At 56.8% G+C, this 23,168-nt stretch overlaps 3 protein-coding genes across 4 annotated transcripts in view; 1 reads left to right on the top strand and 2 right to left on the bottom strand.

Moving 5' to 3' along the window:
- The window catches only part of KLHL40 (kelch-like family member 40), a 7,457-nt gene extending 3,305 nt beyond the window's left edge, over positions 1-4,152 (top strand). Inside the window, 4 exon segments of the mRNA XM_008569838.1 lie at positions 38-257; positions 403-588; positions 2,572-2,718; positions 3,610-4,152. Of these exon segments, the coding sequence (XP_008568060.1) occupies positions 38-257; positions 403-588; positions 2,572-2,718; positions 3,610-3,721 (665 nt within the window). The 3' untranslated portion in view covers positions 3,722-4,152.
- A 227-nt stretch (positions 4,153-4,379) lies between these two features.
- Positions 4,380-14,146, bottom strand: HHATL (hedgehog acyltransferase-like). Of its 2 annotated transcripts, none has more exons than XM_008569839.1 (12): positions 13,894-14,146; positions 12,037-12,155; positions 11,564-11,631; positions 10,885-10,998; positions 10,555-10,749; positions 10,006-10,215; positions 9,382-9,553; positions 8,777-8,921; positions 8,628-8,663; positions 5,320-5,521; positions 4,809-4,950; positions 4,380-4,609 (listed from the first exon to the last, which is right to left on the bottom strand). In XM_008569839.1, the coding sequence occupies exons 2-12, from the start codon at positions 12,140-12,142 to the stop codon at positions 4,485-4,487; spliced, it is 1,515 nt and encodes a 504-aa protein (XP_008568061.1). In that variant the 5' UTR covers positions 12,143-12,155; positions 13,894-14,146; the 3' UTR covers positions 4,380-4,484. The 2 variants fall into 2 exon arrangements, with proteins under 2 accessions (XP_008568061.1, XP_008568062.1); XM_008569840.1 differs by having other exon boundaries at positions 4,381-4,609; positions 13,932-14,004.
- A 6,071-nt stretch (positions 14,147-20,217) lies between these two features.
- Positions 20,218-23,168, bottom strand: part of CCDC13 (coiled-coil domain containing 13) — a 74,385-nt gene continuing 71,434 nt past the window's right edge. The window contains exons 16-17 of the mRNA XM_008569841.1: positions 21,045-21,159; positions 20,218-20,377 (exon numbers count right to left, since the gene is read on the bottom strand). Of these exons, the coding sequence (XP_008568063.1) occupies positions 20,218-20,377; positions 21,045-21,159 (275 nt within the window). The remainder of the gene's footprint in view (positions 20,378-21,044; positions 21,160-23,168) is intronic.

Below are 23,168 nucleotides of genomic sequence, written 5' to 3' on the forward strand. Positions count from 1 at the left end.
GGGCGCTGGGAGGTGGGGTGGGCGCGAGGAAGGAGAGTTCTGGGGAGGCCCAGTGAGGTATCGGGGTGTGTCGTGCGGGTGGGTGAACGCAGAGACGGGGGGTGCGCGCACGCCTGAGCCGAGCGCCCGCCCGCTCCCGTCCCCTCCAGGTCGTTCAAATGGGGCGAATCGGACCCGCTGCCTTACGCCGTGTACGGCCACGCGGTGCTCTCCCACATGGACCTTGTCTACGTCATTGGCGGCAAAGGCAGCGACAGGTGAGGCTCGGGCCGGGGTGAGTCTGCCCCAGCAGGGTTGTAGGTGGGAGAAGCAGAACCTGTCCGAGGTTGTCAGGGGTCGTCGGGCGGCCGGGGAGGGGCGGCCCTGCTTCCCTCCACTCACTCACTGCCCCCCACTGCACAGGAAGTGCCTCAACAGGTTGTGCGTCTATGACCCCAAGAAGTTCGAGTGGAAGGAGCTGGCACCCATGCAGACCGCCCGCTCACTCTTTGGGGCCACCGTCCATGATGGGCGCATTTTTGTGGCGGCCGGGGTCACCGACACAGGGCTGACCAGTTCGGCAGAGGTGTACAGCATCGCAGACAACAAGTACGACCGCTTGCCTGCCACGCCCTCCCCGTCCCGCCCCCGACAGTCGTGTGGCTTTGGGCCTATGTCAGCCCTTTCTATGTCTGCCCTGGTAGGAGCCATAGCCCCTGTCTTGGGTTTGACATCAGCTGATGAATTTTGACATCAACACAGAAATAGTCACCCCACCTTGATCAGGAGAGGAGGGCTTCCCACACAAGGTGGGGCAAGGGTATGGCCAGCCTGGTCTGCAGGAGGGAGCTCCCAGGGAAAGGGGAGGGGATGCCAGGTTCCTAGTTCAGGCACTCATAGCAGGCACTGGCCTGGTGCTAGGGATACAGCGGTGAACCAGACAGAAGCTGCCCTGCTTGGGAAGTCGGGAAAGAGAAGACTTAGCTGACCAAGTGAAGGTTCTGTTGGACTCAGTGAGCAAAAAGGGTGAGGGTGGGTGGGAGAAGGATGCCCCAGGCAAAGGGAAGTTGGTGCCAAAGGCTGTTTGTTGCTCAGGCTGGATGGAGCATGGGGGTGAAAGGAGGTGGGGTGACAGTGCTGGGGCTGGAGATGTGACAAGCAGGGCTGAAGGACTTTATCCTGAGGGCAAAGAAACGCTTCCAGTGGATTTTAAGCTCTCATCTGTGTTTTATTGAGATGCCTCATGTCAGCTGATGTAGAGAGCAGGTTAGGGATTTCCTAGGAGGCAGGGAATTTGGGGGTGTAGCTGTGGCAAGAGGTGATGGAGGCCTGGAGCTGGGGGTACAGGAGGGCTGGGGCCGAGGGGATGCGCTGGAGAAAGGCCTAGGCCAGCGCTCTTCACGCTTAATGTGCATATCAGTCTCCTAGGGATCATGTTCAAATGCAGATTCTGATTCTCAGGTATGGAGAGAGACCTGAGAGTCTGTATTTCTAACAACCCCTCAGGTGATGCTGATGCTGATGCTGCTGGTCCATGAACCACACTTTGAGTAGCAAGAGTTTAGGAGATGGAAGAAAATAGGGTTTAGCAACTGATGGGATGTTTGGGGTGAGAGGGAAAAGTGGATGCTTTCAAGTGAGGTGGAAGGCATTTATAGGGGAACCATTGGGGTTAGGCAGGAAAAGTGAAGGTCCAGCTAGGACATGTGGATTTGAGGTGCCTGGGGGTGTCCAGAGAGAGCCCACTGGGGCAGAGAGAGGATCAAGGTAGAGGGAGAGGTTGGGGGTCAACACCTGGAGGGGACAGGCTTCCTCAGGAGAGAGGGTAGATGCGGGAGGAGCTGAGGCCCAAGCCCTGAGGGCTGGTGGGGGCAGATCCATAACCCAGGAAGGAGTGTGAGGAGGTGGGAAGGGAGAGGCAGGAGGTGAAGAAAGTCCCATCAGCGGTGGCATGAGCTGTGGGCCCTGCAGTGGGCGAGGACCTCCGTGAGAGCAGTTTTGGAGGGTGGGGACGGAGGCCCAACTACAGGAGCTAGGGAGTGAAGACACCTTGAGAATAACTGGGCTGTGAAGGGAGAATGAGGCTAGAGCAGGAGTGCAAGGGGACGGGGGCATAAATGGCCACTGAGGAGTGAGAGGACTGTGCCTCGGATGATGCTGGGGACCTGATGGGGCCCGGAGACCTGAGTTAGTTCAGGACAGAAAGAGGGACACTGGGGAGATCCATGCTGGCCTTTGCTGGGCAGGTGGGTGGAATAGCATGGGTACAAGAAAGAGAAAGAGGAGCAAGAGAATGAGAAGGAAGTGAAGCCCAGAAGGAAAGGGAAGGGGACATGGTTGGGATGCTCTGAAGGACGCTCTGCAGGTGGGAGCTCCCAGGGGCCGGGTAGGGGATGCCAGGTTCATCCTGGGACAGAAGCAACAGGCAGACACTCCTGAGAGGGTTGGAGAACAGGAGGTTGTGCCGGGAGTGTGGGAACCTGGGATTCGGATTTCAAAGGGGTGCCACTGAAGCTGTGGGCGTGGGGTGGCAGGGACAGCCACTGGGCTTGCTGAGGCCCCTGGGTGATGCACTTCCTCATGCCCCCCCAGGTGGGCCCCCTTTGAGGCCTTCCCACAGGAGCGCAGCTCGCTCAGCCTGGTCAGCCTGGCAGGCACACTCTATGCCATTGGTGGCTTTGCCACTCTGGAGACCGAGTCCGGAGAACTGGTCCCCACGGAACTCAACGACATTTGGAGGTGAGCCCGGCCCCAGAGAGGCGAATGGGGAATCATGAGCAAGGCTGACACTCCCTAACCCCGTGGCTGGGCACCGAGGTGCCTGGCAAGCTCATCTGGGGGCAAAGCTGATCCCTCTTCCAGGGAGTCCAGTGGGGAAGGAACGGTGAACACACCCTGCTTAGCCTGTTTCTGGCCAGTTTGTTTAGGAAAGTCTGGGTTTACACACATGGCACCATGCCCCACTGTGGAGTGTCAACAGTGTCACAGACAGGAGCTGACCCCCAGCTTAGGGCACAGACCCACAGAAACTGAGCCCAGGTAGCAGCCAGGCCTTCCATCTTCCCTGCCTCTGGGTGCTTGTTCTTGAGGGAGAGCTGAGGCTAGGGCTGGAAGTAGTTGGACCCCAGCTTCTCAGAGCCATTGCTTTCCATGGCTGGTCCTTCATGGGAATGGAGGAAAGAGGCTTCATTGGGGCATCCCCTGAGCTTTCAGTCATCCTCACTACTTCAGGCAGCCTCTAGGGAGCAGCACTGCTGGGAAAGTGGGACTTGGGGGGACTTCTTGGGTGATGAGTATGGAAATTCTCAAGAGGAGGGAATTGGTGTGTGGGGGGTGCAGGCCTTCCTGGAGGGAGTAGACTTTTAGTATTGTGAGGATCCTTGAGAGGTGGTCTTTTACCCAGGGAGGGTGGCCCTTCCTGGGGTGTGGGGTGGGTGTTCTTTGGGGGAAGGTCTTGTAGGGGTCCCCTTTCCCAAAGCATGGGAATTTTCTAGGAGCAGATCTACCTAGAGATGGGGGGGCACTTCCGGGAGATGGGCCTAATAAACGCAGCCACCCCTCTGCTGGGTCCCACTTGGGACTTGGCTGACCAAGCTCCCCATCCTTGGACTCACTCTCCCCCACCCCCAGGTATAACGAGGATGAGAAGAAGTGGGAGGGCGTCTTGCGGGAGATCGCCTACGCGGCCGGTGCCACCTTCCTTCCTGTGAGGCTCAATGTGCTGCGCCTGACCAAGATGTGACCAGCCCAGAGGCTTGAATTCAGCACCCTCCCATCCTGTGGCCCTCACACGTCTGGCCTTGTGGGGGCTCCAGGTAGGAGGCTGGAAGAGGCCAGAGCCCACCTGAATCCTGTCATGGTGCCAAGGGGCTGCTTCAGCCAGGGAAGAGAAATCGCTGCCCAGGCCTAGCCTTTTAGGCGGGGATGAGAAATTTGAGGCCTGTCCAGTGTCACCCTATCCCCCTGGGTGTTCTTGCTCCAGGAACCAGATCCACAGGGAGGTGTCCCAGGCTGCATCCTGGCCCTGCCCCAGCCTGGTAGTGTGAGCTGGGTAAGTTTCTTACAGGACTCTGTCTCCCTGCCTGTGAGATGGGAGTGTCCCCATCAAGCTCACTTTGCTGCATGGATAAATCTCCTTCTTTAAGAAGAATAAAGTGCCTTCCGAGCAAGCCACTCAGGGTCTGGAATCAGGTGCTCCAAGAGTCAGTAACCAGGTGGTTTGAAGATTCAGCCTTCAGTGTTCTGCTGTTGGGTTGCCAAAGTCGGTGGTCTCTGCCCTCCATGTGGTTATCTCCTCCACACTGTGTGTGACCCTTTCTCTGAGGCCTAGAACCTCCAGTTCCTCATCCAGCATGAGAGCCAGGAGACTGCTGGGAGAAGGGGCAGGGAACAGCCAAGCCATGGTAGAAAAGTCTTTTATTCTATCAGTCAGGCCTCATCTGGCCCAGCCTGGGCCTGGGCCCCAGGAATAGCTGAGCAGAGCCCATCCCTCTACCCACTTCCACCTATTCCAGCTTCTCTTTGTCCTGCTCCTGCTCCTCCTCCAGTGCCAGGGTTCGCTCACGCTCCTTCACCAGCTGGACGCCACAGTAGGTGACAAACAGGATGGCCATTGTTGTCTGGGGGAACCCTGTGTGGGGATGAAGTCACCAATGCCTAGAGCAGCACCCCATCCTCAATGACTCCTCTTCCCAGTGCTCTCCCTACTTGACTGGCCCTCCCAGAAGCATTGCTGGGGTGTTGGGGTGCGGTAGGGGGCATTTCAGAAGGCCACGGTCCTCAAGGTTGATGCTTGGCACCTTCAGTATCCCCACACCCCTGTCCCTCACCTGTGAGTAGCAGGCGCTGAGCGACCAGTTCTGTGAACTCGAGGCTGTTCAGGCTCACAAGGTTGTACATGATGATGGCCCAGAAGTTCATGGCCCCAAAGAGAGCCCGGACCCTGCGGGACATCTGCTCTGACAGAGAGGCCTGCCAGGTCCAGGAAAGCATTGGCAGTGGGGCAGGAGGCCCAAAAGGAAAGAGGAGATGGTTGCTCAGTGGCCTTGCCCACATGGCCACTCAGGTTATGGGGATATGCCTGGGTCTCTGGGAGTCCCAGGCCAGCTCTCCCTTGTTAAACATGGGAAAACTGAGGTCCAGAGAGAGGGGAAGTCCTGCCCAACACAGCCAGGCCCTGGTGCTCCATGTTCCACAGAAGGTAGGGAGGGCCGGATTCCCACAGGTTGAGCCACTGCACTGACAACCTTAAGGTTGGTGGTGAGAAAATTCTCAGCTGGGGGCAGTAGTGCCATCCCTCCCATGACGCAGCCCATCCAGCCCCAGCCCTTCCTTCCTCACCTCAATTTGTGCTAGGGGCCCCCACTCTGCCACCTTCTGCACCCAGAGCTCAAAGTTGAGGCCAAAGCAGTTAAGGAATGACCACAGGTAGACAATGTCACAAGGTCCGAGCCACAGAGTGGTGATGGCAAATGTGGCCACTGTGGCCCCCAGTTCTGGGATCACCGTGGAGTGCTCCCCACCAATGTGGTCATACACGTATCTGCAGGAAAGATGGGAGAAGGGGCCGATGGGAATGTGGGAAAGGGCAGGTATGAGATGGGGAGAAGATACACACAGGGGCAGCCCTCAACACCACCACCCTGAGTGCGTTCAACATTCCCAACCTCAGATGTCTGCTTCTTCTCCTCTCCCCAGTTTCAAATTTGTGGAGAGCTCAGCCTCCAACTTCATGTCTTCTCTAGCTATGTTCATTCACTCCCCAAACGATCTCATCCAGACCCAAGATTGAATACTCTCTCTATGCTGATAACCCCCAAATCTGTCTTTAGTTCAGTCTCTCTCCTGATTTGTATGTCCAGCTGCTACAAGATGTTTCATTGGAATGACTGATTGGCCCAGCCCTGCCCAAACCTGTTCCATCCCATCTCAGTTAATGGCTCCACCATCCATCCAGTTGCTCAGGCTATAAAAGCCTTGGCGCTATCTTGGATTCTCAAGATCCCTTATCACCCACATCCAAGCCAGCAAATCCTATTAGCTCTGCTCAGTCCTGACCACTGCTCCCCACCTCCACCACCACCCTGGTCCAGGTGATCATCTCTGCTCACATAGGTTATTGCAAGAGCCTCTTAAGTCATCTTCCTGCTTCTGCCTGTTCCTACAGTCCATTCTTCACACAGCAGCCAGAGGCATCTTTTATGAGTATAGCTCAGGTCATACCACTTCCACGATTAACCCCCATCAATAGCTTCCCATTACTATTAGAATAAACTAACTTGCTTACAATGGCTAGAAGATCCCCTGCAGCCTGGCTCTGCCTCCCTCGGTGACCTCCTCGCCCACCACTCTGCCCCTTATTCACTGTGCTGGCCTTATGAGCTTTTCTGGCCTTCAGACACACACAGCTGGTGTGTGCTCAAGGCCTTTGCACTTGTTCCTTCTACCTGGGATTCCCTTCCCCGGATATCCTTATCACTTGTCTCAGTTCAAATATCATCCAGAGAAGCCCGCCCAGACCCCACCAAAAGAAGCTGCTACCCTGTGGTCAACTTCTATCCCATTACACTGTTCTATTTTCCTCATAACACTTACCACTCTCTAAAATTATCTTATTTATGTTTGTTTACCTGTTTATGGTCTGTTTCTCCCCACTAGTCTGTAAGCTCCATGAGTGCAGGGTCTTTGCCATGTTCACTGCTGAATCCCCAGTGCCTAGAACAGTGGCCTGGCACATAGCGGGTGCTCAATAAATATACGTTAAATAATTTCTGTGGAAGACCCACTGAATAACTGGCCTCTCCGTTCCTTGACCTCCTTATTGCTAACAATTTCTTCTCCACTCCACCTCAGCCGCCCACTCCCAGGGCCACACCCCAACTTTGTCACCACTCGAAATTTCCCTCCTGCCTAATTCCCACTCTTTGCCCAGCTCCTCCCGACCTTCTGGCCTCCCAGCTTCAGTTCTGCAGTCCCACTGATCCTGTGACTCTCCCATCTTCACTATCCTCCTTAACAGGCTTATATTGAATGAATCATTACTATAAATAACCTAAAAATTCTTATCTCTCACTTCTTCCTTCTCACCCACCTAGAAGAGTCCAGTCACCTACTTTCTCCACATCTGCACCCAAGCAGCTAATCCCTGATGGGGAGAATCTCACCTCCTCACATACTGGAGCCCATAAACTTGCTACCTCCAACCCCACCTGGGCTCTCGACACCAAGGTTTCTCTTGTCAGCTTTTCTCCCGTGCTCTGCAATGACTGCTGCACCCTTCTCTCTCCCGCAGCTGTGACTGGGTGTGGTGGGGGATCCAGGCGGGCGGGGGACGGAGGCACAGACGCCGCCTCCCTCCATGCCCTCAACCCTGCATCTCTCAGCTGATGGCCTTGCCTCCTAGTTCACAGAGAAGACCAAAGCCTTCCATTGGAATCCCTTACTTTTCTACACTAACCTGCCTTCCTTCTGCATCTACAGTGGCTTCTCTTCTCCTCCCAAAGCCAATGCCACACCTGCTTCCTCCTCAGGGACATCACTCCATTAATCACCTGTCTATCCTGCATCACCATCTTCTCTGTTGAATAATTCCCCTCAGCACCAGGCACGTCCCAGTATCTCCCATCTTTATAACACCCCACTTCTCCCTCAGCCACTCCTCTGTCGTTCCCCTTCAGTCCCAGGCCTCTTCCAGGAGTCGTCCACACACTCCCCTGTAGTTCCTCAGTTTCCTTTCACTCCTCACCTGCCCCTGCCTCTCCAGTGAAAGGCTCAAACCTCCTGGTCACAACACTAATCCTCCGTCTCCAGCTTCTTTGGTCCCCAGCAGTGTCTCACCTAGCTGCCCCCACCATGCCTAGATGGTCCTCCCTTGCTTTCCAGGGTGCCAGATGGCCTTGATTCTTCCCCCGTTGCTCTGATCACTCCTTTCAGTGCCTTCTGGCTCTTCCTTCTCTCTCCCACCAGAACCCTCGCAGGCTCAATCCCAGCCATCCTCCTCTCTCCTCTTCTCACTCTACTCTATCCCCATGGGACTTCTGCTCTGATCACTCCTTTCAGTGCCTTCTGGCTCTTCCTTCTCTCTCCCACCAGAACCCTCGTAGGCTCAATCCCAGCCATCCTCCTCTCTCCTCTTCTCACTCTACTCTATCCCCATGGGACTTATCCACTCCAAGGCCTACAGACCACCCACCCACACTCATGATGCTGAGTTCCATCAGTCCTCCAGACTTCTCTGAACCTCAGACCCAACTGCCTCCCCGAATCTCCCAAGGATGTCGCCTAGATTCCAACCAGACATTTCTCAAACTGAACCCCCTCTGGAAACACCCCTTCCATCTTCCTAGACTGCAGAAAGGAATCTGGGAGTCACCTTCCTCTCCTTCCCGATACCCCCACTCCACAGCCAAGTCCTGTCCAGGCCGCCTGCTGTGTGCTTCTACTCCCACCTCCACTCTCCACCTCCAGGGCCCTCACCCACATCCAAACCTCTATGTCTTTCACCTAGACCTCTGCCAGAACCTGCTCACTGCCCTCCTTTCTTCCTCTGGCCCAGGGATGATCTTTAAAAATGTGGACCAATCTCAGCAATGTCCTGCTCAGACACCTAGCAGGATGTCTGTGACCATTTCCTCCTGCCCCCAACTCACTTGCAAAGCCAGTCGTTGATGCCCCGGTCGAAGTGCCTGTGGAGGGAGAGCAGATGGGTGTGATCTGCCAGGTACAGGGCTCCTGGGGCATGGGGAAGAGGCAAAGGGAAGGCGGGATCCCGGGGACGAGCCTCCCTGGTGGCACTCACGTTTCCGCGAAGACGTAGAGCGCAGTAATGCACTTGGGAGGCTGCGGCGGGTCCAGGTGGTCGAGGCGCGCCACGGTGTTGACGACGCCGAAGAGGACAGCCGCCTTCACCCAGTCGTACACCAGGTTTGAATAGGCTAGGCCAGCTGGGGACAGGGTGCCATCATTGCCTGGGATGCATCTCATCGGCCTCCCTTGGAAATCCCCAAATCTTGCTCCGAGCCCAGTCCTCCCTCAGGGACACTTTCTCTCCCCAGGTCCTGGGGGAGGTCCTTGCTCTTGGACTTGCCCCAATGGAGGTGCCGCCCTGCCACTTCCTAGGGGAGGCACCGGGCCCAGTCTGCCCCATGGAGTCCCCGTCCAGGTTGTGGGAATCAGCCACAGCCACAGCCCCAGTGAAGTGGGGCGGGCTGGGTGGGACACTGCTCCACCTCCGGGCACAGCTTAGCTAAGTAGGGCGCATTTCAGAGTGAGGCCCCACTCCCCAGCACAGTAGGCGCCGTGCCCATGGGGCCTCAGCTTCCGCAGCTGTGAAGCGCTGGGAGTGCAGAGGGTCTGTCTTTCTGGGGTGGCAGCCCAGCCCCCATCCCCGTTCTAGAGACCCACCCAGGGCGCTGTCCGAGAGGCGGTTGGCGAACTTGAGGTCTCTGGGGATGGTGAGGATGTAGAAGAAATGAAAGAAGATGTCCACAGCCACTATGGCTACCACGCTGAAGCCCGCCTGGGCCCGGATGCGCCACAGCTCGCCCTCACGCCTCACTGGCTCCACCTGGCTCACCTGCGGGATGCCGAGTGTCTGAGGGGGGAGGCAAGCCTTGCCAGAGGAGCCCCTCTGAGGTGCGGTCACCAACTGCCTGGGGTGGGAGGAGCCACGGCTTCATCCAGGAGTCCTGCCTGAGGCTGGAGACAGACCACTCTGGAGTCTGGGGAGGGTTGACAGCCAGCCAGGGGAGACCCAGTTCTGCTCTGGAAGCGCCATTTGATCGGGAGGGAAACATCCATGGTTTAAGAGCCCTGTCTGAGGGAGGAGACATGTCTCTACCCTGTGATCCCTGTTGGAGGGGGAATGTGGACCCCTCCTGGGGTCTGAGGAGGGAGGGCAGACATGCCTTTATCCTGGAATCATGCCCGAGCATGGGGATGCAGCCTGCTGGGAAGTTCTGAGATGGGAGCCACTGGCCGAAAGGGAGATTCAGCCATGTTCTCGGAGCCCACAGGGTCTCCCCTCACCTGGGCATGAAAGCGATCAAAGGTCATGATGGGCCCAAAGAAGAAGAAAGGCAGGTAGAAGTTGTACTTGAGCAGGTCAGCTAGGGAGTAGTGGCGATCAGGGTGCACACAGCTCTCCAGCGCAAAGCTGGTACAACGCAGCACTGTGAAGCCGCTGCCTCCGTGAAACAGCACCTCTTGAAGATCAAAAGTGCCTGTTACAAACCCGCTCTGGAGGGGAGAGAACAGGCCACCAGCTCACCAGGATGCCCGCCATCTCTGGGAAAAGCCCCCCAGCTTCCCACAGGGGCCCAGCCTGGTCCTGACTCTTCTCATCCAGAGCCAGTTAACACTGGGCATTGCTCTATCCCAGCAATGTGATAGAGTGAGGGATGAACTGGAGATGTCCCTGCCACAATGCAGGTGACTGACCACCTTGTGTACAGGCCATACACAAAGGCTTGAAGACAGGTGGGAAAGGGAAGGAAATGCTTGGGGATTCTTAGGGATACTTTGAATGAAGTGAGAGGTTTAGGATCCTAACCTGGCACCCTCCACCCCAGTGCATACCTGCCAAGAGATTAGGGGGTCCATCTTGAAGGAGGCCAGACTGGCCAGGCCAAGGCCAAGACAGAGCCAGGGCTGGCCCAAGAGTGAGGCCACATAGAAGCCCACACAGTGACCAAGCAGCAGCAGCAGGTACCAAGGGCCCATTGTGCCCAACACGGCCAGGGCTCCATACACAGCATACATCCAGGAGCGGAGCTGTGGACAGCGATATAAGGCCTCAGTTTACTTATCCATACAAATGGGGGTGGGACCCTGGTATGGATTTCCCACAATTCTTGTGGCTAACAAGGAGCTGGAAGGGGGATGTTGAGTAGCCCATGTCTAGCTCACCTGGGGGGCAACCATCGTGCAGAGTTTAGCAAACAGCACATGTCCAGAGAGGGCAAAGATGATGATGTTGCGGAAGGAGGTAAACCACATCACCCACTCAAAGTCAGCCACGTCCTGGGCAGGTGGGGGTGGAAGGAGGAAGGGCAGGTTAGGGTGGGGGAGGTGCTGGTTGACTGGCACCTGGGTTGATCAGAGCCCCAGCACCTTTCCAGCCCCCATGTTCTCCTTCTGCATTAGATGAGAACAGTGGCTGCAGGTCCCTGCATTCCCCTCCCAGGTAGGGACCCAGGCCGATAGGTAGAGAGGAATGAGAGCACAGCATGGGCTGCCCTGGCCCTCAAAGCTCCTCCTCTACTCAGCACACTGCCTGACATCCCACCATTACTGCTCTGTTCTTGGGAAGGGTGGTGCTGGAGGCCCCTGCTGAAGCACATCTTGACTCATGGGACCCATTTCCTAAATGAGCAGAGCCTGGGCTGGCTTGATGTCCCAGGAGGACATACAAGGGGCCAGTGGAGAGCTGAAGGTGGTGAAGCTCAAGCCAGAGACCCTCTTGCTGTGAACCCTCTGTTACAAGAGAACATCTGGAATAGTGGAGGGTGCGGCAGGGTTTCAGAGGGGAGAGATTTGCTAGAGGTCAGGGACCCCAGGCAGGGACCCCAGGCTGTGGGGGACCTACCATCTTCCGGCCAATGTACTCCCAGCCAGGTCGCACAGACTCCCGGAAGGCCTTCCTGTGGGCCCCATCTGAGAACAGAGGGTGGTCTCAGGGGAAGGTACCTTTCACATCCCCTCCCCTGCCTGCTCCCACGGACAAGGCTGCCCCCTACCCTGGGGAGAAGGGAGCTGGTCAGGGTCTCTCTCTTTCTGTGTCTGTTTCTCTCTGGATCTCTCTGTGTATCTGGGTCCAGGTCTCTGACTGTATCCCTGAGTATCTGAGTATCTACCCCTGTGTATGGCTCTGTGTCCATGTCTCTGTCAGTGTCTCTGCATCTCTGTGTCCCTGTGACTGTGCCTTGCTCAGCCCAATTCTCAGAGCCTAGGGAATACCCTGGATTTGGAACCTCTAAGTTTCTGGCCTTGCTGGTGGGAATCCTGAGGGCCCCAGGGCAAGAAGGGTCCCACTCCCCTGCCCCGGGGCCCAGCTGTTACCTCGTGAAGCCTCGAGGAGGCCCCGGCCAGCATAGGCCAGGGCCCCACTCAGTACCAGGGAGTAGAGGCCCAGCTCAGCTGCAGGCAACGCTGTCTTGATGCCCATAGCCTGGACAGGGCTGGGAAAGAGGTTGGGTGAGGGAACTGCAGCCTGCAGCACTGCCCAGTCCCACCTCGTGGTTACACTGGGGTGGTGGGGACCCCACACTGAAGAATGACTGCCCCACCTGTCCTTTGGGGACCTTGTGCCATCCCTCTCCCTGCCTCTGTGTGCCCCTCTCTTTCCAGGCTGCCCAATACCCGGTGCCCCATCCTAGCTGCTGCTCTGGTTCCACCCCACCAACTAAAGCCTCTTGAAAGCATAGTCTTCACTCAGCCTGCCTTCCTTGCCTTCATTTACTCCTTTATACCTTTTGGATGGGCTGCTCCCCACCCTATGCCAAGGCCCTTCATGACCTTCATGTGGAGACATCCTATCTACATCACCTCAATCAGGTTTCTGGCCCCCAGAGTCCCCATACCCCTCAGTGAGCCTCCCTCAGCTCCTGATAAAGCTCCATCCCTGTCCAAGACCCCTTCTCTGACTCCCCCTCCCCTTCCTGAACTGCTGTTACTTTCCTGAAGGAAAGAATCCTGTGACTTCCCCAGGTCCTGCCCCTAGCACCAAGCTTCCACCTTTCTCACTGAGCCTCCAGCCTGTCACTGACTTCCATTCCCACAATGAGCCCCTGAGCTGGAGCCTGCCTCATCCCCAGTCCTGCCTGTGTCTGTGACCACACTGTCCCACTCTCTCAGTGCTCTGTGTATTCAGGCCCCGGATGCTGGCTGGAGGCTGTGCTATTTGAGGAGGTGCCCTGGAGGAACGGATGTGCGGCCAGGCAGGGCCAGGAGTGCAAGGGGGAGGGTCTGGCTGCTGTCCAGGGTGCTGACCGGTATCAGGCCCAGGGCAAGCCTAGACACTCCCTCCTGCCAGGGCCTAGTTTGTCCCCAGGAGTCCTGCTGGGCCATCCCTGGGGTCTCAGCTAGCACCTATGTCCCTCCCACCATGCTTTAGCTTGGCCCAAGGTCTTCCCAAGGGCTCCGTGGGTACAGACTCAGGGCCCAAATTAAAGGGAGGGACTAGACTAAAGAGGGTCTAGGTGCCCTCTTGGGTTGAGCTGGCCCAAGAGATGGCTGGTATGGCCCTGTCTTCCACCCTAAATCCTCCCAGGAGAGCCTTGCAGCCAGCTCTCCTGGGCCCCCACAGTCGACATACTCCCCATTATACAGATGAAGTGGTCAAGAACCAGAAAAGGGCAGGGACCGTCAAGGTCACACAGTGAACCTGGGACAGGCATCTGTCTGCCTCCCCTCAGGACCAGCAAACTCCTCTGGAGTTGAAGATAAGAGAAGACCATCTCTGCCACTGCCCATGCCAGGGGCTGCCACCTGACTTCTGCACTGCCACCTGAGGGCCGAGGAACCTCCTTACCAGCTGGGTGGGGGTAGGGAGGCCCTGGGGATCAGGTTAATGGAGCAGGAGCTTGAAACCGGAGCATGGTGAAGAGCCCGCGAAATAGCTTTGTCAGCTGCCTCCCACTCGGCACTTTCCAATTTTAGCTCCCCATGGCCGGTGCAGGGCGTCCCCAGTGAGGCCTCTGTGAGGAGCTGGCCCCCAGCCTGGGGCCTCTTCTGATAGACCCCCGGACCTGGGCCAGCCTGTGGACACAAGGGTGTCCCCTTTCCCCTGGTCCTGCCTGCCTCAGGTGCACCTGGAGTAAACCCACTTTGGGGCCTGTGATCTGGGATGAGGGGCCTGTCCTGGGCCCCTCAGGTCTTAAGGGACCCAGAGTGGCTGCTTCCCCAGCTGGCACTGACCTTGAAGAGGCTGTGAGGCACCCTGGCACACTGCCTACCTCCTGGCTCCAGGGTCCTGTGTCCACCTGCGCGTCCGTCCGGCCAGCCGAGTTCTGGGGCCACGGTGGGGTGTGTCCTGGGGTCCCCACCCCTTCGAGGCTATGAGCGGTGAGTGGCGAAGTGACAGTGGGAAGAGGAGGGGGAGGAGGGCAGGGAGGAGGTGGCCTTCCTGGAGCAGAGCTAAGTGGAGTGGAGCAGAGCCGAGTGCTGCAGAGCTGCTGGCCGCAGGGAGCCACACGGAGGACAGGGGGAGGGAGGATGGGGGGTGTAGTGGGGAGGAAGGGGTGGCCGCTAACATAGGCTCAGACAGGGACACCTGGCCCTCACTTCAGCCTGCCTTTTCTGGCCCCTAGAGAGCCTGTGCCTCCCTCTCACTGCTAGCCAGGACTCCCCTCTTCCAGGAAGCCTTCCGGGTGGCCCCTCCAGCCTCTCTAGGCTTTAAGCCCTGCCCCCACCACAAAGCCACACACACACACACACACACACACACACACACTCTTTCATATCTCGGCTCCATGGACTCCCGAGGGCTGTCTCAGGGCAGACCCATCGAGTCTCCTGCCCTGACCCTTTTCATCATGCTGAGAGTCCTGGCTGACCAGGTATAAGTACCTGAGGGAGGACTGACTTGCCTAGTGGGACTGGAACTGGCATGGTACGTGTGGCTAAGAGGGACCCCATACCCTAGCCCTTTCCCATAGGGAGTTGTCCAATTGGAAGGATGCACGGTCACTTGGCAAGGCTTGAGTGGGTACTTGGAGTGGCTGGCATCCTCTCGATGGCAGAGTGGAGGCAGACAGGAAGACAGGAATATTCCTAATCAGCCAGGGTTCCAGGGGCAAGGCAGGGCCCTCACTCTGGGATGGGGCAGCCAAGCCCTCAGCCCTAGCTACGTAACGGGGAGGGGTACCCTGAAACATACCCCCAGCCCCTGAGAGGTTAGGAACCTCTTATAGTCCCCCTTTAGTATGAGGCCCCCAGAGTCTTGGGGAGCCGTATGTGTTCGGGCCATATCTATGGGGGCCTGTTCATGTATGTGCTGGGAGGAAGCATCTGGAGGGTAGAAGGGACTTTGTGACTGTAATCAGTGACAAGACAGCTCCTGGAGCCCCTGCTGATCCCAACTCCAGCCACAGGGTCAGCTGAGGAGGGGGAGGAAGGTGCTGAGCAAGTCCTGGGAAGGGAACAGAGACTACACTTAGGCAGTGAGCTTCCTCCTGAGTGTACAGACTGTCTAGGCTGGCCCAGAGGCAGCAGCAAGGACAGCCCAACACACCCCACGCAGAATGACACAGAGACCCGTATCAGTGGTCCCTGACTCTGAGAAGCATGAATGGTGCCTATTGCATGGTTTGGGGGCTGGGTCAGGGCTGTGGTTGGGATCATGGGCACTAGAGGTTAGAGTCGGGGAGGGAAGGGTACCTGAGCCAAGCAGTGTCCTCGCCTCTCAGAGGTGGAGTCAGCGATTGTTAGGAGTAAGTTAATCACGGTAGCCAGCATGTACATGGATTAACTCTTTAATGTCACTCTAACCCACAGGGAAGGTGTTGCCGTTATCCCCAGTTGGGAGAAGAGGAAACTGATGTACAAGGAGGTTAAGTAGTCAGGTTAGCCCCATAAGCTTCTGGAACTGATTGCCCTGCAGGGGCGAGAACCCAGATCACCCACACCATGGCTGGCTGAGACCGGCCCAGGCCGGCCATCCACCTGGTGCCCTCGTGAGGCTCGAAGAGAATGGTTCAAGGAAGTAGACAGGGTGGTTTGGCCCCAGGCCAACTGACTTGAGCCTGAGCTTCACCGCTGGTGTGATCCACTTCTCTGGGCCTCAGCTCCTCATTTGTAAAGTGGGCATACTGCTGGCTCTGGCCTCATTGCATTCTGGGGAGATCTAGTGACTCACTCTATGACAAGGGCCTGGCTCATTGAATTGCTTATAAAGAGAGGCTGGTGGAGAGCCACAGACCCCAGACTCCAGAAGCCCAGAGAGGTGGGACTCACACACAACAGCAAGATGTTCCCTGGGTGCCCCCAACACAGTGGGATCTGCAGGGAGTTTTGCATGTGGGGATGGCAAGAAGGGTGGAGGGCTAGGGAGCCCCTTAGACCTGGGGCTGGAGAGCCCTAGGCAGCTCTTCCAGGTGAGGGGTGGCAGAGGGGAGGGTGTGTGGCATGGCCAGCCCACAAAATGAGGGGCAGGAAGTGACTGGGCTAAAACCAGCATAAGGACCTGGGGTCAGCTTCTCAAATGCCATAAGGGCTGGCCACTGGGAAAGATGTGGTGGAGAGGGGGCCAATTCTCTCAAACCTAAGAGTCCCTTTTCATTTCAATTTTGTAAAATTGAGAAAGTAAAAACATGAAGAAAGTGTTCTGTGTGTGCATGTGTGTTTGTGTGTGATTGTGTTCTGTATCAGTTGTGTGTGGGGTCTGCATGTATATGTTTTGTATTATGTGTCTGTGTATCCTGTGTGAGTTGTGTGTGCATGTATGCTGTGTGTGTCATGTGGTGCCTGAATGTGTGATGTGTGTATTGTGTGTGTGTATAAGTGTGTTGTGTGTATATGCAAGGCTCAGGGACTAGGAGACATAGAGTATGTGAAGGCACTTGCGGAGAGGGGGTGGCAGGCAGAGACTTGGTGCTAACAGCTGTCCGTGGGTTTGCTGGGGAACGAAGGGAGGAGAGGCTGGTTCTGGCCACTGGTCGTGGGGGGCCCAGAGGAGCACCCGTGCTGGATAGAGTATGTGAAGGCACTTGCGGAGAGGGGGTGGCAGGCAGAGACTTGGTGCTAACAGCTGTCCGTGGGTTTGCTGGGGAACGAAGGGAGGAGAGGCTGGTTCTGGCCACTGGTCGTGGGGGGCCCAGAGGAGCACCCGTGCTGGAGGCCTCCCTGCTCTGGGCTCCTGGGGGCAGGGGAGGGGCCAGTGGCAATGGAATGTGTTTGAGTCAGCCTGAGCCAGGCTGCAACCTTGCCCAGCTCAGCTGTGGTGCACCAGAGGCTCCCTTGGGGACAGTGGCCAAAACACATCCATGTCACCTCACCTGTCAGTGCTAGAACTTGAGTACCCAGACCCACAGCACCTGCCTGGGTGTGGCCAGGGAGAGTCCTCATGGCCAGGTCACTCCACCACTTGCTTCTGTACTTGCCCCTGCCCCTTGACCCTCCATGGCACTTGCACTCTCCCCGCCAACTACTGCCTTGTGGTCTGGGTAGGGACCTTGGTTATCCAGCCCACCTGTTGCCCATCTGCTTGAGGGACAGGGAGATCATCCTCAGGATGGGAGGGCCACAGGCACCAATCTGGACAGACCGGCCTGCCCTACTCCACACCTGGCCCACCTAGGTTAGATCCCTCAAAGCCCCAGTCCTTGGCCCTTTTGAAAACCCCATCTCCCTTAAAAATCCTTTCCCCAGGGTCTCCTGTGCTTTTTCCTGCCCCTTTATCTCAGGGAGATGTGAAGGACACATGGCTCCCTGACAGCCCCTCCCCCACCCAGATCTGGGAACGGAGCCTGGGAGCTGCAGCAGGGATGAGGGTGGGGGTTGGGGGAGTCTCTGTGGTGCTGAAGTCTGTCTGTATATCCTTCCCCCACCCCTCGGCCTCATCATGGCCCTCCGTTTCCCACGCCTCTCTGACTGGACTGGGAGCTCCCTGAGAGAAGGAAGAAGGCAGATTCACCTCCAGGCCACTCCCAGGCCTGGAGAGGTTGGCATGCAGCTGTCACTCACTCACTACCCAGTGGTGGACTGGCTGAATGAATGGTGACCTGTGATGAGTCCCTCTCCCCAGCTGGCCTGGGAGTTCCTGGAGATCAGGACCTCCATACTAGGGCAGAGGAGCTGCTCAACAAGTATTTGTTGAACTAATAGAGGGAATACTAAGAGCTAATGTTTATTGAGTGCTTACTGTGTGCCAGCAGCTGCTCTAAGCACGTGACACTTTTAAACTCTAAAACTGAAGAAGGTTCTAATGAGGGAATGGAGCAGACCTAGTCAAACTAGGCTGGGGGTGCTGGTGGCAGGCCTCAGCAGATGTGACAGGGACCAAGCAAAGCTCTCAAGGTTGCCTGTAGAATGTGTAAATTGAAACACTTATCTTTGTATCCATAGCTGGCCTAAGCCAGGACTGAATGCCCTGACTGACCACACTGCAAGATGCCAGCTAATCAGTTTACCCAAAAAAGGTGCATAGAAGATTTACTGTGCCTGGCTTTAAAGTTTTTATCCTCCCTCTCTCTTATATAAATCCTGTTTTTATCATTGTGGGATGAAATCAGTCTAAGGGGACATGTCCTTGTACAGAAGTAAACAGGGAGCTAGTAATTAGCTAAATGTCTTTGGGTTATTCTTTGACATTTGTAACAGCCCTCTGAGGGAGGCTTCTATTATTGTCCCCATTTTATAGATGAAGATATTGAGGCTCTGGGAGGTTAAATAACTTACCCAAGGCTACACAGCTGGCAAGTGGGGAAAGAAATCTGCCCCGGGTACCTCCACCTGTCCAGACCCTGTCACCTGATGCTTGTTGCTTTCTCAGACCCAGCCCTGGGCCTGGAGTGGTCAGGGTGTGGATCACACCCCCCTGCACTTCCCTGAGGTAGCCCTGAGGAAGGATGGCAGGTCCTGTGGCTGCTTCTGACTCTCAAGAGACTCCACTGAGGACCAGAGCCTCTACCCCTACACACTCAGATCACCCTCTGGGTCTCCCCAGTCCTGCAGGAGAAGGTGCTGGCTACTCAGCTGGTGTTCAGAGTTTGCGTTTGGCCACTCTTTGCCTGATGGCCTTCGCTCCCCCTTTCTATGGGGTCTCTGGATCTGGGTTATCCCATACAGGGGCAGAAGCTCTGAGCTGGTGTCAGCCCAGGGCCCCTCCACAGCCCCACCCCTGAACAAGGGCCTGAACAGACAGGCTCCCAGGAGCCCCAGGTGGCTTTTCCTGGGGGAGGGGATGTTTCACAGTATGTGCACTTGCGTTTGTTTGTCACTGCACAAACAACACACAAGTGACTGTCTTCATACGTAAGAATGTGTCCACATTCACAGGCATGCATGCTCACCGGTGCCTGCGTGCGTGTGCACACGTGCTTCCGTGTGCAGTTGCCTGCTCCTGAATCTCGTCATTTGTGTGCAACTGCATCTTTGTGAGGGCTTGTGTGTGCACAGGTGTGGCCAGAGTGTCTGGGGTTAGGGTGTGTGGCTATAGGTGACCCTCCTTGGGGCCACCCCTCCCTATGGCTGTGGCTACAGCCAAAAGGGGGTGACACTGAGACAGTCACAGGACTGGGGGCTCCTAAGGCCCCCCTGCAGCAGCCCTCCCAGCTCATCATGGTGAGGGGACACACCGTACCTTCACCTGGACCCACTGCCTCAAACCTTTCTTCCCAAAGCCCCAGCCCAGCCCCACTTCTGCCCTCTGCCCCCAACACCCACCAGCGTTAGCCTTTTGGGAGCAGGAGGAGGTGCCTCTTGGAGCAGCTGGCTGGGGCAGAGCTGTCCAGCAGTGGGGTTGGCACACCTGCCCTGGGGTAATCTGCTCAACTGGAGGACTCTGCATTTGGAGTCAGGCAGACCAGAATTAAATATTAGCTCAGCTTCTTTCTGCGAGCCCAGTTTCTTCATCTGTAAAATAGGGCGACAATCCCCTGGGTTATTAGAGGACTAGATGGGGTCAGGTTTCCATAGCAGACGTGCACTCATTGTGAACTGCGGTGATTATGAAAACAGTAATTATTGTTACAAGTCTGAGGCTCTGCATCTGAGGAAGAGCCGTGAGGAGTGGACCAACGCAGTGGCTGATAGCATGGTGCCCCAAGTCTGTGGCGGGTGGGAATGGCCACAGAAGGGGTGTGGTGGCGGGGTGGGCCTGGGTGACCTGGTGGATGTGCCCAGTCTGCAGCAGTGCGGGCTCTCCTGCATGTATGGAACCACGTGGGCATGCAGGGGTCCCCAGCTAGTCCCTGGCACCGGGGTGATGAGCACTTGCCCGAGAGACCGCATCTTCTGTTTACAACTGGCTTGTTGTCCCAGAGCTCTCACTGATGTCAATGGGCTGCTCAGCCTCCTGCCCTGCCATAGCCGGGGTCTCCTCAGCACTGCACCACGGCTTCTCCTTGGCCCTCGTGGCCTGAGATGTTGCCTTTGGTCACCCTTAAGGAGCCTCTTCGAGAGAAGAGGCCGAGCTGGCTGCCCTGGACTGGCTTCTGGAGCAGACGGAGTCCTCAGACAGAGCCTTGTCCTCTCAAGACCTGAGGCTGCCCTGCCTGCCCAGGCTGGCACTGGGCCACCATCCTAGTGCTTGTCCGCCTTCTGCTGCCGTAGGGCCTGCAGGAAGACACCTTTCACCTGGCCCAGGGTCTCGTGGTACATACGGAAATCTTCCTCCTTTCCCCGCAGGGCACTGTCCAGGGCATCCTTCAGCATTTTGTTCTCCTCCACCTGAATGGCCAGCCTGGACCACATGGAGACAGCACTCAGTGTGGCCCGAGCTGGCACACACGTGTGCATGGCTATACAGAGGACCCTGGGAGTGGGGCTGCCAGCATGGCTGCCCTTCAGGCTCAGGGTTCTCTCTGACTCATCCCTTCCTCCCACAGACCCTTGGGGAAATACCATGAGGGATTCCTCTCTGGGTCCCCCAGTAGCTCCCAACAATGTCAGCTGCCTCAAAGATGAGTATGAATTTGTAGAAGTTCCGCTTCTTTCCTTTCCCATTGCTGCGTTTGATACTAAAATGTTTAACTGAGTGAGAAAAGTGGGTTCAGCAACCCATGCTTGACAAAACTTCTCGAGGGACTATAACGTCATCAGGGTCATGGTTGGGCCCCTCTGCCCTCTGAAATCCAGTCCCTGAATTGCAGGCCTAGAACGCAAGACCAAGCAGGACCAGCCTTCCAGGTAAACAGAAGTCAAAGGTACAAGGGGGAGGGACACAGTCCCTCTGCCCATGGAAGCTCCTCCTCCCAGACAACTCTACCCTTTCATGAAGATGGGGCAGGGTAGCCTTCCAGGTAAACAGAAGTCAAAGGTACAAGGGGGAGGGACACAGTTCCTCTGCCCATGGAAGCTCCTCCTCCCAGACAACTCTACCCTTTCATGAAGATGGGGCAGGGAAGCACCTGGTGGTCAGCTCCTCCATCTGGGGTTCCACAGGCACACTGGACAGCTGGGCAGAGGAGGGGTCCTTCTTCTCACTCCCAGTCGGGTTGTGCCTGGCATTGGAGGGGGGCAGGCCTGTGGGGCAGTAGCAGCACTTTCTGTGATGGGGCCACAGCCCTGTGCTAACCCTCTCCTTCTCCTCCCCCCATTGCCCACCTCCTGCTTTTCCAGTTGGTGAAACATTACACCTCCTTCAGGGCACAGGACCACGGCCACCTCCCGCCAGAAGCCCTACACGATGCCTACTCTGCAATCCCCTGACCCTGGCTTTGGTCTCTGCTACAGCACTGACTCTGCCTGCTTTGTAGCCGCGAGGTTCCTCACCTCACCATCCCCATCTTTACACTTTGCAAGTTTCTGCTAATTTGTTTCCAACAAGAGAAGTCAGCTGGGCCTGAGGTCTGGCCTGCGGGTTGAGCGGAAGTCTAGGCTGTCACTGTATCTGATGCCCTCACACCCCGGGTCCCCTCACCAGTCCCCAACCAGGCCAGCAGCTTCATACTAGGAAGCAGGGGATCCAGGATGGCTGGGGTCAGGGGTCACAGAATGCTCAGAAAAAGAAGACCCCAAGTTATGGAGAACTTGGGCAAAATCACAGCATCAGAAAACCTCTGTGCTGAAAAGGCCCTTAGGGGTGGTGTGGCCCACAGGAAATCATCTGGCATCAGCAGACTGGGCTTTCACACCCTGCTGTGTGGCCTCGGGTGAACCACCAGCCTCTCCGAGCTGGTTTCCTCACCTGTAAAATGAGGATAATAGTTTTTGCTTCCAGAACTTCGTGAGGCCTGAATGAATCCACATTTGGCCCTCAAGAGCCTGTGATCAGACCACCTCCTTGGTACCTCACGACTTCCCTGACGCCACCTTGTACTCCCGTCCCTGTCTCTCCACTCCAGCCTCACTGCCTCCGTGCTGCTCCTCAGCCTGCAGCCGGGCTCCCTCCACAGTGCCTTTGCACTTGCTCCTCCCTCAGGGCTTGGCATGCCTCGTCCCCTACCCTGTCCTCCATCTCTGCTCAGATGTCTGTGTCCCTCATGAAGTGGAACTGCCATGGGCGACTGAATTGCCGAATCCAGTCTCTTCATTTTACAGATTGGCTGGGGAGTAGGGGGAAGGTGGTGGTGCTATGCTCCCCAGAGGGGTAGTATTTGGCTCATGTCACAGGCCAGCAGGTGGCCGAGGCCACATGGACACTTTCTCTCAGGCAGTTTCCCCTCAGTGCCCACGCAGGACCAAAGTGGTCTTCCTGCCATGGCTTAGCTCTCCTTGGCTGGTAGTCTGGCTGCCCAGCAGGAGGACAACCTGAGGCCTGGAGCCACCACACTCCTAGAGGGCTTATTCCTGAGGGCCCAGGAGGATCCTCAGGCCTAAGCCTCAGGGACCTTTCCCAGCTTGGATTCCCAGTAGCTCCCGGAAGGCTCCCTGGTGACAGAAGTCCTGGGCTTGCTGGTGACAGAAGAGTGAGCAGGTGCCCCAAACCCCCCTTTGAACGCTCTACTTTTGGCATGTCCTTCTGAAACATTCTGACCTTATCTGGGCTGAGCACTGGGAACAAGGGTCCGAGTGTCATTGGCTGGGGGAGGGGTGGGAGGAGTACTGGGGTGCTGAGAGATGGTGCAGTGAGGGCAGCAGCACCTCTGCTCCAGAGCCTGGAAGGGGTTGGGGCAGAGATGTCTGAGGGAGGCTGGCCTGGCCCCCCACCTCCTCTGAAAAGTCTTTCTCCCCGGGAGTCAGCCATCCCAGATATGGTTTCTGGCTCTGGCATCCTGTGCCCCCAGCTCGTCCCACCCCCACAAGATGCTGATGCTGCTGGTCTGGAGACCACCTTGCTTGAGAACCAGTGTGTTAGAGCAATAGACCTTTTAGTTAAGGACAGCATTTCCCAGCTTCCCTATGCAGCTGGGTGTGTTCCTGCATCTAGGATCTGACCAGTGGGATAAGTGCAGAAGTGCCACATGCAACCTCCAAGGGTAAGGAGCTGGCTGTCTCCTTCCCTTCTCCCCTTCCCGCTGCTGGTGGGGGTAAGCTCAAGCTGCCACCACAGACCACAAGATGGAAGCTGCATGTTGAGGACGGTGGAGCCA

The sequence above is a fragment of the Galeopterus variegatus genome, unplaced genomic scaffold, assembly GCF_000696425.1.
Source record: "Galeopterus variegatus unplaced genomic scaffold, G_variegatus-3.0.2 Scaffold536, whole genome shotgun sequence".
NCBI classification, from domain to species: Eukaryota; Metazoa; Chordata; class Mammalia; order Dermoptera; family Cynocephalidae; genus Galeopterus; species Galeopterus variegatus.